The sequence below is a fragment of the Anolis sagrei genome, chromosome 1 (genome assembly GCF_037176765.1).
Source record: "Anolis sagrei isolate rAnoSag1 chromosome 1, rAnoSag1.mat, whole genome shotgun sequence".
NCBI classification, from domain to species: domain Eukaryota; kingdom Metazoa; phylum Chordata; class Lepidosauria; order Squamata; family Dactyloidae; genus Anolis; species Anolis sagrei.
The window spans coordinates 191,110,912-191,126,141 of record NC_090021.1 but is presented as its reverse complement, the minus strand read 5'-3'; the positions used below and the strand labels follow the sequence as shown (position 1 = coordinate 191,126,141).

General features: G+C 44.3%; 1 protein-coding gene across 2 annotated transcripts in view; it reads left to right on the top strand.

Moving 5' to 3' along the window:
- The window catches only part of HOXD3 (homeobox D3), a 120,267-nt gene extending 105,398 nt beyond the window's left edge, over nt 1-14,869 (top strand). For both annotated transcript variants that reach the window (XM_060779537.2, XM_067471373.1), the window contains 2 exons: nt 5,938-6,571; nt 11,649-14,869. In XM_060779537.2, the coding sequence (XP_060635520.2) occupies nt 5,998-6,571; nt 11,649-12,424 (1,350 nt within the window). In that variant the 5' untranslated portion in view covers nt 5,938-5,997 and the 3' untranslated portion in view covers nt 12,425-14,869. The remainder of the gene's footprint in view (nt 1-5,937; nt 6,572-11,648) is intronic.
- Nucleotides 14,870-15,230: the final 361 nt, after the last annotated feature.

The window sequence follows — 15,230 nt, the reverse complement described above, 5'->3', positions numbered from 1 at the left end:
CAGACATTCACACCTACCTCAATCAGACAAGAGTTCTTTCTCCCACCCTGGACATTCCATTACATATATAAACCCCATTTCCTAGTTTCCAACAGACCTCACAACCTCTGCCATAGATATGGGGGAAACGTCAGGAGAGAATGCTTCTGGAACAAGGCCACACAGCCAGGAAAACACACAACAACCCAGTGATTATGGCCATGAAAGCCTTCGGCAATACAAACCTCTGTAAACTTCCTAGGGGAGCTAGAGTATTTTTCAGGGTAAAATAAAGTCACTAAGTTATAACAAATGTATTTATTTATTTACTGCTTTTGTGCGGCTCACAACAAAGGCACAATTTGATGCCATGAATATATATAGAATAAAACAACACATACTTTAAAATCACATAATCACATAATTAAAACATATCACACTTAAAACAATTACTTAAAATCACATAATACAAAATCATATTCCGGGAACCATTCCGGTTGTCAGTTGCATTATTCATTATTGCACTGAGAAATCATTATTGCACTGGGAATCATTGTCCAAAGGCTTAGTCCCACAACCAGGTCTTCACTTCCTTCCTGAAGGATGGAGGACGCTGATCTAAATAGGCAACCCCGCAAAACAAACTGAGAATATTTTAATGGCAGATGTGATACATGATCAATTTAACCATATCCCTAACATATATAAGTTATTACTGGGGAGGTATGTGCCTTCAAGTTACCTTAGCAGTAATTTTAACAGATTCCTCCTTTGAAATATAGTGTATCACTATTTTTAAAGCCCTGTGGCGTCATAGGGATTCATTTCTATTGTGGTGGTAGGGGAATGAGCCTTGATTTTGCATGAGTGGTTTATGTGATCCTAAGATGATTTGGGTTGCTGTGAGTTTTCCAGAATTGTATGGCCATGTTCCAGAAGCATTCTCTCCTGGTTTCGCCCATCACTATGGCAGGCATCCTCAGAGATTGTGAGGTCTATTGGAAACTAGGCAAGTGGGGTTTAGGTATCTGTGGAATGTCCAGGGTGGGTGGATTCTCCCAAGGAGGAATCAGTCAGGATTTGAAGCTACAAGGCCATTGAATGTTAATCGAGGTGGCCAATTGCAACATTCTCACTTGCCCCAAGCAGACAAGAGTTCTTTCTCCCACTCTGGACATTCCAGAGAATGCTTTGGAACATAGCAACCTAGTGATACTGGTCATGAAAGCCTTGAGATTATTTATTTGTATGCAACCCTATTAGAAGCTAAGCATGGTCAGCCCTGGTTAATTGGATGGGAAACCATCAACGAATACTAAGTGCTGTTGGATACATTTCAAAAGAAGGAACTGGCAAAAACACCAGCATATTCCTTACATATGCCCCTTCTACACTGTCCTTATATCCCAGGATCTGATCCCAGGTTATCTGCTTTGAACTGGATTATATTAGTCTCCATTGCCATATAATCTGGGATAATAAAATAATCTGGGATCAGATCCAGGGATATAGAAGGGACCTAAGAAAAGCCAATGAAATTCGTAGGGTTGCTATAAATAAAAAAGAAAAATGAAAGCACACTCACAACTGTGGTGGATCTGCTCTGGTAGGAACCCTGAACCCCCCCCCCCCCAATTGATTGCTAAAAAGAGAAGGGAAAACCTCAAATGAACACTAATTCTGGGTTTTTTAAATTACTTTTTCAAAATAAAAACTCAAACTGATACAGGGATGATTTCAATCTAAATAAAAGCCTGAATTGTTCCTCCTGATTCACTCTTCTTTTGGCAGCATGGAAGTGCCAAAGTCCATGAAAAAATACTGTTAGGAACCCTATGCATCCCCAGAGTCACATTTGGACAACACACTGCTATCAACTAATCTTATGCCCCTCTCTTCAGAAATGTACCCCATTGGGTTATACTTCCACCCAAGGGAATGTGAATAGGACTGTGTGATGGTGAGGATTATTGTGAGAAATCCCATAGAACTTGGTATAACTTTTAAATAAAGAAGACACAAGCTTAGGATTCTTGTCACCTACTTAGTAGGAATGCAGTTTAATTGGATTGTAGCAGATCTGACTTCTGAATGAGTTAATTCAGATATGAATCATTTGGAATACAGCATTGCTGAGTGCCAGTTTTATTTTATATTTTAGGAGATGGCACACTTTAAAGAGTAGTTTTGGATGATTTTGCCCTAAACACTTCATGCAGAAAGAAATTTCATTGGCTTAGGCTGCAATTAAAAGTGTAGTGCATCTGATACAGGATATTTTAAGTACAAACAGACAACATCTATTTGTGGTTTTTTTAGTTAATTAAATTTGAATTCTGATCTTCTTCCAAGCTACATAAGGTAGCATATGCTCTGTTGCACAAAAACCCTTTAAAGTGGGTTAGATGGGGATGTAGTGGATGAAAGTAACCAAGGCCCCTCTCACAAAGCTGAATGAAATAACACATTATCTGCTTTGAATTGGAATATATGGCAGTGTGGACTCAGATAACCCAGTTCAAAGCAGATATTATGGTATTTTCTGTCTTGCTATTCTGCGTGGAAGGGCCTGATCTTTCACTACATTGTTTTCAGTGGGTCTGTTGGAAGTATACGAAGTAATACAAATCTAAACTATAACTCTACACACTCCTAGGGAAAATAAAAATATAGAAAACATTTTGCTAAAGAAGAACTAAAAAAAAGTGAGACATAGAATGGAATGAAGAAAGAAAACTGTGCAATCTATTCTGGCTCCTTCAACAACTAGAAAACATAAGATTATATAGAGGGAACTAGCATAATTCATTAATATGACATGCAATGTCATTTCTGTATTGTAAAATTATCCCCAAGCAGGATTTTGTTTTCTGAACTGTAATAAAAGAATGAGTTTTTCTGCCCAAAGTACATAAGATGTGGTAATTGCCCTCTAAACTTTAAAAAATGTCAAGTCAAAAATGCTCCCAAAGAAACCTTGGCTGAAATCTCTCCAAAGAGGAAGACACTGCTAAGGTAGCTGACCTATGTATTTCTTCTTTATATTGCAAATGAAAGTTATTGAATGCCCTTAGTTACACTTTAACTTCTTAGAAGTCTTCCAGGAAAAACAAAACGAAACACCAAGAGACAGGGTTTACAATAGAGATGGAATTTTCCCCGGTTTTTCACGTTTCAATTCTGGTTCAATCCATCATGTCACTCCAGCTCGCAGAGACTCTTGCGCATGCGTGAGAAAAGGGGCAGCCAAGAGAGAGGCGAGGAGAACAACAACAAAAGCAACAACAAACACGTTGGTTAATATTTATACCGGAAAAGAGAAATAAAATTCGGAGATAGATAAATACTTTAATAAAATTATAAATTAAAATTATATCCTTTATATAAATTTATATAATAAATTATATAAATAATAAATAATTAACAAACAATAAAATAAATAATAATAGTAAAGAAGGGATAAAGAATTCAGGGAATTTTAATTTTTTATGAATTCTAAAAAAAACCCTAACAAACAAGCAAAAAGAAACAATAACAGCGTGTGGATAATCTGTAGACTAGAAAATACGTTTTTAAAGCATCTCATCCAGGTTGCTTGAGAAAGCTGAATTAAATTATACATTTGTCTCGTTTTTCCAAAGCTCTCTCTGTCTCGTTTCTTCCATGCTTAAACTGTATTAATTAGGATAGTTGAATTAACACGATTTTGAAAGCATTATAATTCACACTGCCCATCAAGTTCTGAAAATTGTCCTATAAGAGTCTGTTTTTATGAAATATAATGATAAGGCCACACTTTGTTTATTTTCAGCATAAATAAACACAGTTGAAATGACAAGTCCAGAACTAGTTCTCTTTCTGCTCATCTGAGATCTGTTTATCATATACTGGATACGTTTTGGAGAGTCACCTTCCTAGATTTCATAGTCACTCAGGTCCCTTCCACCCAGAATATCAAGGCAGAAATCCCACAACATCTGCTTTGAACTGGGTTATCTGAGTACACACTCAGGGCCTTTCCACACAGTCCTGTATCCCGGAATATCAAGGCAGCAAATCCCACAAGATCTGCTTTGAACTGGGTGATCTGAGCCCACACTGCTATATATTCCAGTTCAAAGCAGATAATGTGGGATTTTGCTCAGCTGTGTGGAAGGGGGCCTCATATTGCCGCCTTACACAACTGAGTTATTTCAACGATCTGCACTTTCTGCTGAATGTGGTTGAGAGTGAAGCAGAAGAGAGCAACACTCAAGCCAGTCTTGAGTCTGGTACACTCGGTATTGGGAAGAGAAGCCAATTGACTTCAACTGAAATGAAGTCTCAGTTAATTGTGTTTAGGGTTACAAGGAATTAATAGCTGGCCGCAGAGCAAGAGCAGAGATGAGGGAAATTGGAGTCAGTTGTTAGTCTAGTAGAAGGAGAAAACAAGGAACACACGAGAAAAGGACATATAAGGAATTCTGCTCTTTGAGTCCATGTGTGTTTCCCCGTGTTGTGTAGGTGTCAAAGAAACACGTGGGAGGGAACTGTATGCCAGAACTGACATATCAAGACTTTCTATTTTGGGTCGTTTTCAGAAGGCCGTGTAATGTGTGTGGGAAAGAAAGAGACAGACAGACAGAGAGCGAGAGAGAGAGAGAGAGGAATAAAAACTCCTGGATGTTGTGTTGCATAAGCGTAGTAATGGATTCCCAAGACCATGTGTGCCTGTCCCTTTCTTTGTAGGTTAGGTAAATGGTTCAGCTAGAATACTACATTTAGAAGAATGGAATTATGTATGATCGACATCTGCTACGCTTGGCCTTCATCTATCCATAGTTTTCCAGAGAGAGAGAGAGAGAGAAAGAGAGAGAGACAGAGAATGAATATATGCAGGTGGCCCTAAAGGCTCCTCGAAGTATATCTCTGTGGACCTGAGACTGTCATGGTGTAGTATGCTGGCAAATGCCCAAACATGGCAGAGCTTGAGCAATTCTTCTTGATTGGATAGTTTTCCGGGCTGCATAGTCATGTTCCAGAAGCATTCTCTCTTAACGTTTCTTCTTGAGTTTGTGAAGAAGAGAAACTGAAGGTTCTGTTATATATTTTTTGCAATGTTGATGTGTTTTAATTATACTGTAATTTGCCTCGAGCCGTGGGTAACAAATAATAATAATAATAATAATAATAATAATAATAATGTGTTGGGAGGGAGCTTTCACTGGAGAACAAGCCCTATGAGGAGCGGCTTAAAGAGCTGGGCATGTTTAGCCTGCAGAAGAGAAGGCTGAGAGGAGACATGATGAGGGTCATGTAAAAATATGTGAGGGGAAATCATAGGGAGGAGGAAGCCGGCTTGTTTTCTGCCGCCCTGGAGACTATGACGGGGAGCAATGGCTTCTCCAACTGGGTGAGAAGTACAGGAAAGGAGATTCCATCTGAACACTAGGAAGAACTTCCTAAATGTGAGAGCTGTTCAGCAGTGGAACTCTCTGCCTCGGACTGGAGTGTGGTGGAGGCTCCTTCTATGGAGGCTTTTAAACAGAGGCTGGATGGCCATCTGTTGGGGGTGCTTTGAATGGATTTTCCTGCTTCTTGGCAGGAGGTTGGACTGGATGGCCCACAAGGTCTCTTCCAACTCTATGATTCTGTGATTCACTGATCTTTTGGGAGCAGCCACTGTCTATGGGTGCATCTGTCTTGTAGAATTAATGCTGTTTGACCCCACTTGAAATCCCACGACCCAGTGCTACGGATTATAGCAATAGTCGTTTTACAAAGCCTTCCCTGGCAAAGAGAAGTGGTGCCTCAACTTGCTACAAATCACAGGACCCCATTGCATTGAGCCGTGGCAGTGAAAGCGGTGCCCAACTGCATCTATTTGACAGTGTACCAACTCCAAAGGGGCCCAGTTGGGTTTGGTCTCCTTCCTTGGTGGCTTTCTTTTCCATCTCTGTCTCTCCCTTCACTTCCCAGGTGGCTCCAGGCCCGGAGGAAGACCAGGCCGGGTGAGGGCAAGGGCATCCGCGCCGGTCCATGTTATTTGAGCGGGGCCCCGAGGCCTTGGCGACCGCAGAGCCCATCATCATGCAGAAAACGGCCTACTACGACAACACGGCGCTCTTCGGCGGGGGCGGCTATGGAGGCTACGGCAAAGCGGACGCCTACGGCTACCCCACCGGCCCACAGCCTTACTCCCAGCTGGAGAGCGACTACGCGGGCTCGGCTTGCTCCCTCCAAGGCGTGGCCACGGCCTCCGCCCCACTCCGGGGCCCCCCGGCGGCCCACAAGAGCGCCGACTTGGGCGGGAGCTGCATGCGGACGGGAGGAGCCGGACAAGGCGCCCAGCCTGGGTTGGGGGAGCCCCAGCAGCAGCAGCAGCAACAAGCCCCGCCCCCTCCTCAGCAGCAACAGCAAGCCCCGCCCCCCGCGCTGCCCTCTTCGCCCTCCCCGCCCGCCACGAACCCCGCCCACGCGGTTCCCGCCAAAAAGGGCAAAGGCGGGCCCAACGCCTCGGGCGGCTCGGCAGCCACCATCAGCAAGCAGATATTCCCCTGGATGAAGGAGTCCCGGCAGAACTCCAAGCAGAAAAACAATTGCGCCCCCGCAGGTACACACAACAGCCCCCCCCCCCCTTCCTGGTATTCCTGTTGTCTTGTATTTGAAGGTCTTCAAGTTGGGGGAGACACTTTTTGCACTACACTTCCCAAAATCCCCATGCAGCCAAGCTGTCTAAGGATGCCCCCCCCCCCCCAAACTGATGTTACTCATTTCCTGAAGCTGGGGGAAGTAACTTTTTTGTATTACAGTTACCATCAGCTCCCATGTGGCCAAGGCTGCCTGAGGATTATGGAAGTTTAGGTACCAGGGTACATATACACCGCAGAATTAATGCTCTTTCACACCACTTTAAATGTCACGATTCAATACTATGGAACCATAGGAGCTGTCATTTGGTGAGGCACCAGCTCCTTGGCAGGAAAAGATAAGGTCATTGTCAAACCACAACTCCCAGGATTCCATACTATTGAGCCATGGCAGTATAACTGTGCAGGGTAGCCACCAACAGCCTTTCCCTCATTTATGTATCTGTTCTTCTTTTAAGGCAGTCTAAACATGCTCTTGCATTTATTTTTTGGAAATTAGAGTCTGTAGGCCCTTCCTTCCCCAACTGGGTGATTTCATGATAAATCTAAGATATCTAGAGCTCACTTGATTGATGAAGACTGCTCTCCACTTATTAAACCAGTCTTTAAACTTCAAGAGACTTGGACTTTATCCTTGCTACCTATTGAAGGCAGTTGGATGAGGAACTGGTGACCCCCTCTGCAGAAATTTCGCAGAACCTTTTCGACTTGACCAAGTAGGGTTTGTAGCCCCATTTGTCCACCCCTTCCTCTCATTGCCCTCCAGCATTCTGCCTGAAACTGATGTCTGAGATACCTTCTTAATTGGCAGACTCTCATCCAAGCACTAACCAGGGCTCCTTCTACACTTCTATATAACCAGATCATCAACCTACACATAAATCAGTTCTCTATCCTACAAGGCAAGGAATACATCTACTCTGCCTTACTGAAAACAGGGCCACTCAGGCTGAATCTACATTGGCCTATATCCCAGGATCTGATCCCAGATCATCTCCTTTGAACTGGATTATATGAGTCTATGTTGCTAAATAATCTGGGAAAAACAGATAATCTGGGATCAGATCCTGGGGTATAGGGCAGTGAAGATCCAACCTCACTCCTGAATATTTAAGGAGACTCTTCAGATGCATTACTTGCAAATACCTGCATTAGAAGGAATAATTTTTGAAAGGTTTTAGGCTGGAGGGATGTAATAAGAAAAATGAGGACTGGAAGGAAGTTCGTTTGTTTATGGCATGTGTCTGTGGGCTCTCCTCCCACCAAGGTCCCTGAGGCAACCTAGAAGTTGTAGGTTCCTTGCCTTCTTTTCGGTTTGAAGTTTAGTCAGGCCAGGTGTTCCTTTTTCAGAATCAGTTATTAATCGGTCTTTATTAGATGAGATTTGCTGGTATCCAAAGGTCTCTCTTATTTAGACTATAGTGACCTCAGGTATACTATTAGACCCATAAAGCATATCTATCTGTTGACTCTCCATTCAGCATGAATTCAAGGGGCCTACTGTAGTAGAATTCAGGGTAATCGTTATGTCAGATTCCATGGTATTTATGGCCCCGGTGGTTTGGGCATTAGACTAAACTCCCTCCCCCCGCCCTGTCCCCCCCCCCCCCCGCCCTGCTCCCCAACACTGCCATATGAAATCCAGATTATTTTATTTGAACTGGATTATATGGCAGTGTGGACTCGTCATCCAGTTCAAAACAGATAGTCTGAACTATCTGTTTTGATAATCTGGAATATGGCAGTGTAGATCGAGCCTGGAGATCAGGGTCCAAATCTCTTTGGGCAGGTCACACCCTCTCAGCCTCAGAGGAAAACCAAGGCAAACCTTTTCTGAACAAATCTTACCAGGGAAAACCATGAGAATGTTCCCACAAGTTTGGAAAGATTAGGGGCCCTTCCACACAGCCCTATATCCCAGAATATCAAGGCAGAAAATCCCACAAATCTGCTTTGAACTGGGTTATCTGAGCCCACACGCACATCATGTAGGATTTCCTGCCTTGATATTCTGGGATATATAGGGTTGTGTGGAAGGGCTCGTGAAAGCCACACCACAACAAATCCCTCCTACCTTATTTAATCCACCTGGAGAACCTCAGACCAGCAAACCTTGGGTGCACCTACACTCTAGAGCAGGCATGGGCAAACTTCAGCCCTCCATGTGTTTTGGCCTTCAACTCCCACAATTCCTAACAGCCTACCGGCCTGCTCCAAAATAAATGCAATTTGACCCTACTTTACTTGCCAGGGCTCAATGGTATGGAATCATAGTTTGACGAGGAATTATTTATTTATTTATTTATTTATTAATAATAATAATTAATAAATTTATGTATTAATTAAAATTATTTATTTATTTATTTATTTATTTATTTATTTATTAAGGAAGGCTAAATACCTTGTAAAACTACAGATTTCCTAATCCCATACCATAGAACCGTTAGTGATGTCATACCGCATTGATTCTATAGAGGCATTATAGAATCCTTCCTAAAGATAGGGGGAGAGAGAGGCACCCCATACAGAAAGAGGATCTCTCTTGTCCCTCACATATGTGCGGCTTTGTCTTCTCACAGCCTATCTTGTTACAAACATTATCAAGCTGAAAAATAAATATGGGGGCGTTAATGTGATGGCCCTTGTTTTTCTTTTCTTCCAAAATCCCCTGATGCTGTAAGTGAAAGGAGGCGAGGGGGTGAGTCTAGCCAGGCCGCCCTGCCTCTCTTTGCGTCAATTTGAAATGGCTGCCCGCTTTGGGGGCGAGGGAGTGCTGCTCTGAATGTGGCTATTTCTGACGCTTTCCCTCCGGGAATCCCTCCCCCTTTTCATCCCCCCCCCCCCCCCCCAGATAATAAACGCGCCTAGATCTTTCTCAGCCCGGGCAGCATCTCCATTGTCTTCCCACTCCTTTGGAGGCCTGGGTCTCGCTCGTGGTCGGGACCAAACCAGAGAGTCTTCCAGGGGTTTTGTCAGGCATCGATCGCCTCCTCCAATTAAATCCGATGATTTACAACTCTCCTGCCTGGCACTGTAACTTTGCTATCCCTCCGAGAGCTGAGATTCCTTGCTGGGAGGGTGGGGAGATCGAACCCCTCTCGCATTTTACACAGATAAGAAGATCGCCCTCCCATTGCCAATGAGTCAGGCCCACTTGGTTTCCACTCCTCCTAATACCCCTCTTGCTAAATGTACACCCGAGACACAGATCCTTACCAATGTATTGATATAGGGGCGGTGGGGTGGAGGGGGAACTTTTGCACCTGGTTGCGCTTCACTTTGAATTCTTGAGTGCATCTACACTGTACAATTAATGCAGCTTGACACCACTGTAGCTGCCATGGCTCAAGGCTATGGAATGATGGGAGCTGTAGTTTAGCAGAGAAGGCCAAAGAGCTTATACAACTATACCTCCTTACGATTCCAGAGACATGGCAGTGACAGTCTGCATGGATTCTATAGTGCCGATGATCAGGGCCGTATCCAGAAAAAAATTTCGGGAGGGGTTGAAATTTCGGGGGGGGGGGTGTTGAAATTTTCGGCTGCTTCACTACATCAGCTATTGCTGCAAGTAATGACAGTGTGAATAAATTGTCAATATTTGCTTGAGATAGTGCTTGCAGTTCTGGAGGGACTCTTAATTTTTTGCATCTCATAGACTTAGCATGGGGATTTGGTTAACCAGTTAAAATTCATGAGTAAACCAGGTTTTTTAAAAAAAATCTGAAACATTTCGGGGGAGGGTTTGAACCCCTAAAACCACCCCCTCGCTACAGGCCTGCCGATGATGCACCTGGAGTGACACTAGGCAGGTATATAAGTGCGGTTTTCTTATGGACACTTCAGTCTTTCCAGTGCATTGTGAAACAATTCACCCACGACCTCCTCTTTCTCTTCCTTTCTTCCTCTCTCTGCCTCTTCTTCTGGTCTTCTCTCTTTTCTCTTCCTCCTCCTCTCTTCTCCTTCTCTCCCCCTCTCTTTTCCTTCTTTCTTCTCCTTCTCTCTTTCTCTGATTCCTTTCTTGCTCACTTTCCTTTCTCCTTTCCTTCTTTCTTCCTCCCGTCCTTCCCTTCTCTTTATCACCTTCTTGCTTGTTTGCTTTCCTTCGTCCCTTCTTCCCTCTCCCCCCTCTTTCTTCTTCTCCCACTTCCTCCCTTTCCCTCTCTTTTCCTGCTTTCTTTCTTTCTTTCTTTCTTTCCTCCCTCCCTCCCTCCCTCTCACCCTCCCTCTCTTTCTCTTCCTTCCCTCGCTCCCTCTGTCATCCTCTCTCGCTTCCCCCTCTTGCTTGCTTTCGCCTTCCCTTTATCTTTTGCTTGCTTTCCTTTCTTCCTCTCTCTCTCTCCCTCTCTTCCTTCTTCCTCTTTCTATTTCCCTTCCCTTCTCTCTCCTCACCTTCCCTTTCCCCTCTTGCTTTCTTGCTACCCCCTCTTTATCTTTCTCTTTTGCTTTCCTTCCTTCCTTCCTTTCTTCCTTCCTTCCCCTCTTCCACTCTCTATCTATTTCTCCCTCATACTTCCTTCCTCTGTGTCTTTCCCGTCCTTTCTCCCTCCCTCTTCTTTTTCTTTTTCTCTACCTTCCTCCCTATTCTTCTCTCTTTCTCCCTCCCTTTCCTCCTCTCTTCCTTTCTTTCCTCCCTCCTTTCTTCCTCTCTCTCTTTCCCGTCCTCCCTCCCTCTCAATTCTCATATCTTTCTCTTCCTTCTCTCTCTGCTTTTTTCTCTTCCTCCCTCCCTTTCTTCCTCTCTTTCTTGCTTTCTTTCCTCCCTTCTTCCTCTCTCTATTTCTCTCTCTCTTCCTTCCTTCCTCTCAATTCTCACCTCTTTCTCTTCCTTCTTCTCTGTTTTTCTCTCTCCACCCCCCTTTCCTCCTCCTTTCCTTTCCTCACCCCTCTATTTCTCTCTTTCCCGTCCTTTCTGCCTCCCTCTTCTCGTCTCGTTCTCTTCTTTCTACTCTATTTTTCTCTCTTCCTTCTTCCCTCCTATCCTCCCTCTCTTTCCCCGCTTTCTCTCCCCCCTCCCTTCTCTCTTTCCCGCCTGGACAGGGGAGCCGTGCGAGGACAAGAGCCCCCCGGGCCCGGCCTCCAAGCGGGTCCGCACGGCCTACACGAGCGCGCAGCTGGTGGAGCTGGAGAAGGAGTTCCACTTCAACCGCTACCTCTGCCGCCCGCGCCGCGTGGAGATGGCCAACCTGCTCAACCTGACCGAGCGGCAGATCAAGATCTGGTTCCAGAACCGGCGCATGAAGTACAAGAAGGACCAGAAGGCCAAGGGCATCCTGCACTCCCCGGCGGGGGGCCAGTCCCCGGAGCGGAGCCCTCCGCTGGTGGGGGCGGGGGCGCACCTGGGCTACGTGGGGGGCGGGCCCGGCGGCCTGGGCTACGCCGACGCCCCCTCGCCGCCCGCCTTCGCCAAGTCCCAGCAGAACCTCTACGGACTGGCGGCCTACACGGCCCCGCTGGGCCCCTGCCTGCCGCAGAAGCGCTACCCGGGCGCCGAGTACGAGGCGCAGGCCTTGCAGGGGGGCGGCGGCGGCGGCGGGGGAGGAGGGGGCTTCGGCAACCCGGCCTTGCAGGGCAGCCCCGTGTACGTGGGCGGCGGCGGCTTCGTGGACTCCATGCCGGCCTCGGGCCCCATGTTCAGCCTGGGCCACCTCTCGCACCCTTCCTCGGCCAGCGTGGACTACAGCTGCGCGGCCCAGATCCCGGGCAATCACCACCACCACGGACCTTGCGACCCCCACCCCACCTACACAGACCTGTCTTCTCACCATTCATCTCAGGGAAGGATGCCGGAAGCCCCCAAACTCACGCACCTGTAACAGACAGACAGACTGGAATCGGATTCCCAGAGCGATTGAGAGAGAGAGAGAGAAAGAGAGAGAGAGAGAGATGGATGAAGTGTGCCGGCGTTTAAATTACCTCACTTTCCCCCTTTAACAATAATATACTTTCCTTTGTGTACTCTTTGAGTCTTAGCGGATTAATTTTCTCCCCTCCCAACAACACCTTCCTTTGGCCATTAGTCCATACACATTTTCCTAGGTTTCCTCCCTCTCCCCTTTCCCCAGTTTGAAAGCATCACCGTGCAATATCCTTTCCAAAAGAGCCTGCCCGCAAGGGAGTCATAATACTTGGTAATGATTTACAGAAAGAAGGTAAGTTGGAGAAACCCATTAGTAAGTCCTGAGGAGGAGTTTTTACAACACCGACGGGGGACTTCATTCTGCAAGTGTTAATTTATAAGAACCTTCAGCAATGCAAAAGATTGCTTTGGACTTGAAATGAGATGTATTTATTATTATCATGATTATTTTAAAAAGGAACTCTCTCTTTTTGGTTGCTATCACTGATTATTTAATCCTGATCTTTAATGTATTTATGTGGATATTGGTAGAACTTCTTCACGCTCCCCCCTCTCCCCTAATTTTTGGAAGATTGATTCAGGTCTTTGGGGACTATACATTTTTTTCACCTATTTAGTATATTTGGTCGGAAAAATAGAAAGAGTAGTTTTGAGCAGTTGTAACAGTGGCTGGTGTTTGTAGTTTATGTAAGGATTAAGCAAATTGTAAGTCAAGTCATAGATTAATACAGGACTGAAGCGTTATCACAAAAAGAGCCCTTACTTTTTTATATTAAAAACTCTTTAAAATGGAGAAATGTTAATTTATTTTAGGCGTTTGGGTGTCATTTTACTTAGAAGTTAAAATGACCCTCCTTAGGCTTGGGAGTATATATGTCATTTTCAATTTTCCTGAGTTGCCACTATTAGGTGATATGAATTTTGCCTAAACTCCATGCAGTATACTTCTGATGTTGTTAACATACATTGCAGACCCAGGTGGGATTTACTCTCAGGAAGATGTATCCAGGATCGCAAGCTTACTATCCCGTTGTGCAAGTCACTTTGTCTGCTTGTTGACATTCTTTTTCTTGTGGAAACATTGAATTTTTTATTTTTTATTTTCGTGTCAGGAGCGACTTGGGAAACTGCAAGTCGCTTCTGGTGTGAGTGAACTGGCTTCTGGTGTGAGAGAACTGGCCGTCTGCAAGGACGTTGCCCAGAGAATTGGCAGTCTGCAAGGACGTTGCCCAGGGGATGCCCAGATGTTCTGATGTTTTCTCATCCTTGTGGGAGGCTTCTCTCATGTCCTCGCATGGGGAGCTGGAGCTGACAGAGGGAGCTCATCTGTGGTGAACCTCGGACCTCTTCAGTCCTGCCAGCACAAGGGTTTAACTCATTGCACCACCGGGGAAACATGGATAAAAATAAGCAAAAACTCCAATTAGTCAAAAATGTAATGTTGCTGATGTAATTAGAATGTCCACATCAAGCCAGGCTTACAAAAATGTCAATTTCTGTTGGCTGTAATTGTTATTCTTGTTGTTATTATTCTTGTTTATTATTATTATTATTATTATTATTATTATTTATATAATATTTATGCGTACCATAAATCAGTTTTCTATATGTCAGTGGAAACCCACACTTTCTTTTGCTGAAATGAGGAGGGCAAAACAAAAGAAGAAGAAGAAGAAAACACTTTGAAATATTTGACAATCAAGTATCTACAAAGGAAAGACTGCATTAGGCTGTAGGAGAAGGAATTCTTCTGAGATGCTCAGAATGGCTGTTGCGGTAGGAAATGACTAGATCTATCAATATTTAATATAGTCTTCTGTAGCAGACATTGGTACAATCCTTGTGTAAACAAATGTTTCTGCCCAAGAGCCTGAAAGGGACAAGAAACGCAAACATCCTTTCCCCGCCCACTCTTCCTCTTTATTTATATGTACCATTTAATCTCTTACTGGATTTATGGAGCTTTTCTCAATGTAAAAGTGGCATTAGGTACACAGGAGAAGCGCAACATGCCCATTAATTCAGGAGGAAGTGTTCCTTATCGCTTTGGAAAGCGCTCAGTTAAGATTCAGATCTTCTGAATTCCCACAACAGAACTGTGGTGAAACCTCACTTTTCAGTTTGACTAATAATACAGCTCCATCTCTCTGCTGCCTGTTGGCAACTCCTGCAATTCTTTTTTGTGCCAGAGGTTTTTACTCCTATGAATAAAAACTGTTCCTTCCCCTCTTTACAATTTGTTTTCCTCCCCCCTCCCCCTCACTTTAAATGCCATGTTACAGTAAATAATGAGAAAAGATGAGGAAAATGTATCCTTTGTTGAATTTCACTTTTACCCAAGTGTTGTAGATCTGTAAACAAACCAGAATAAACAGCTTCGAATGAAGACATATTTTAACCAGTTCTGGTTTTCTATTGGTATTTGTTTCTTCTGGACTTTTATTTAAAATGGCAATAAAAACAAAATTAAAAAGTGCATGGTGAATTATCACTACAACAATGTTTTTTTAGTAGGACTTCCAGGAAATGACTGGGAATCTGATAAGTAAATAGTATGTGCAGATTGTGTGCTACACTCCTAGTATTAAAAGGTATTTCCCTCTTCTCCCCTACAAATCAAGACAATGAGCAAGGAATTTGAGCTTGTGTAGGCTCCTGATGGTATGCTGTGTCACACAGTTGGTATTTGCTGAGTCTGTGGGATTGGGAGGCCCAAGTGTTAGGCCCAGGGCCCTTCCACACAGCCATATAACCCAGAATAT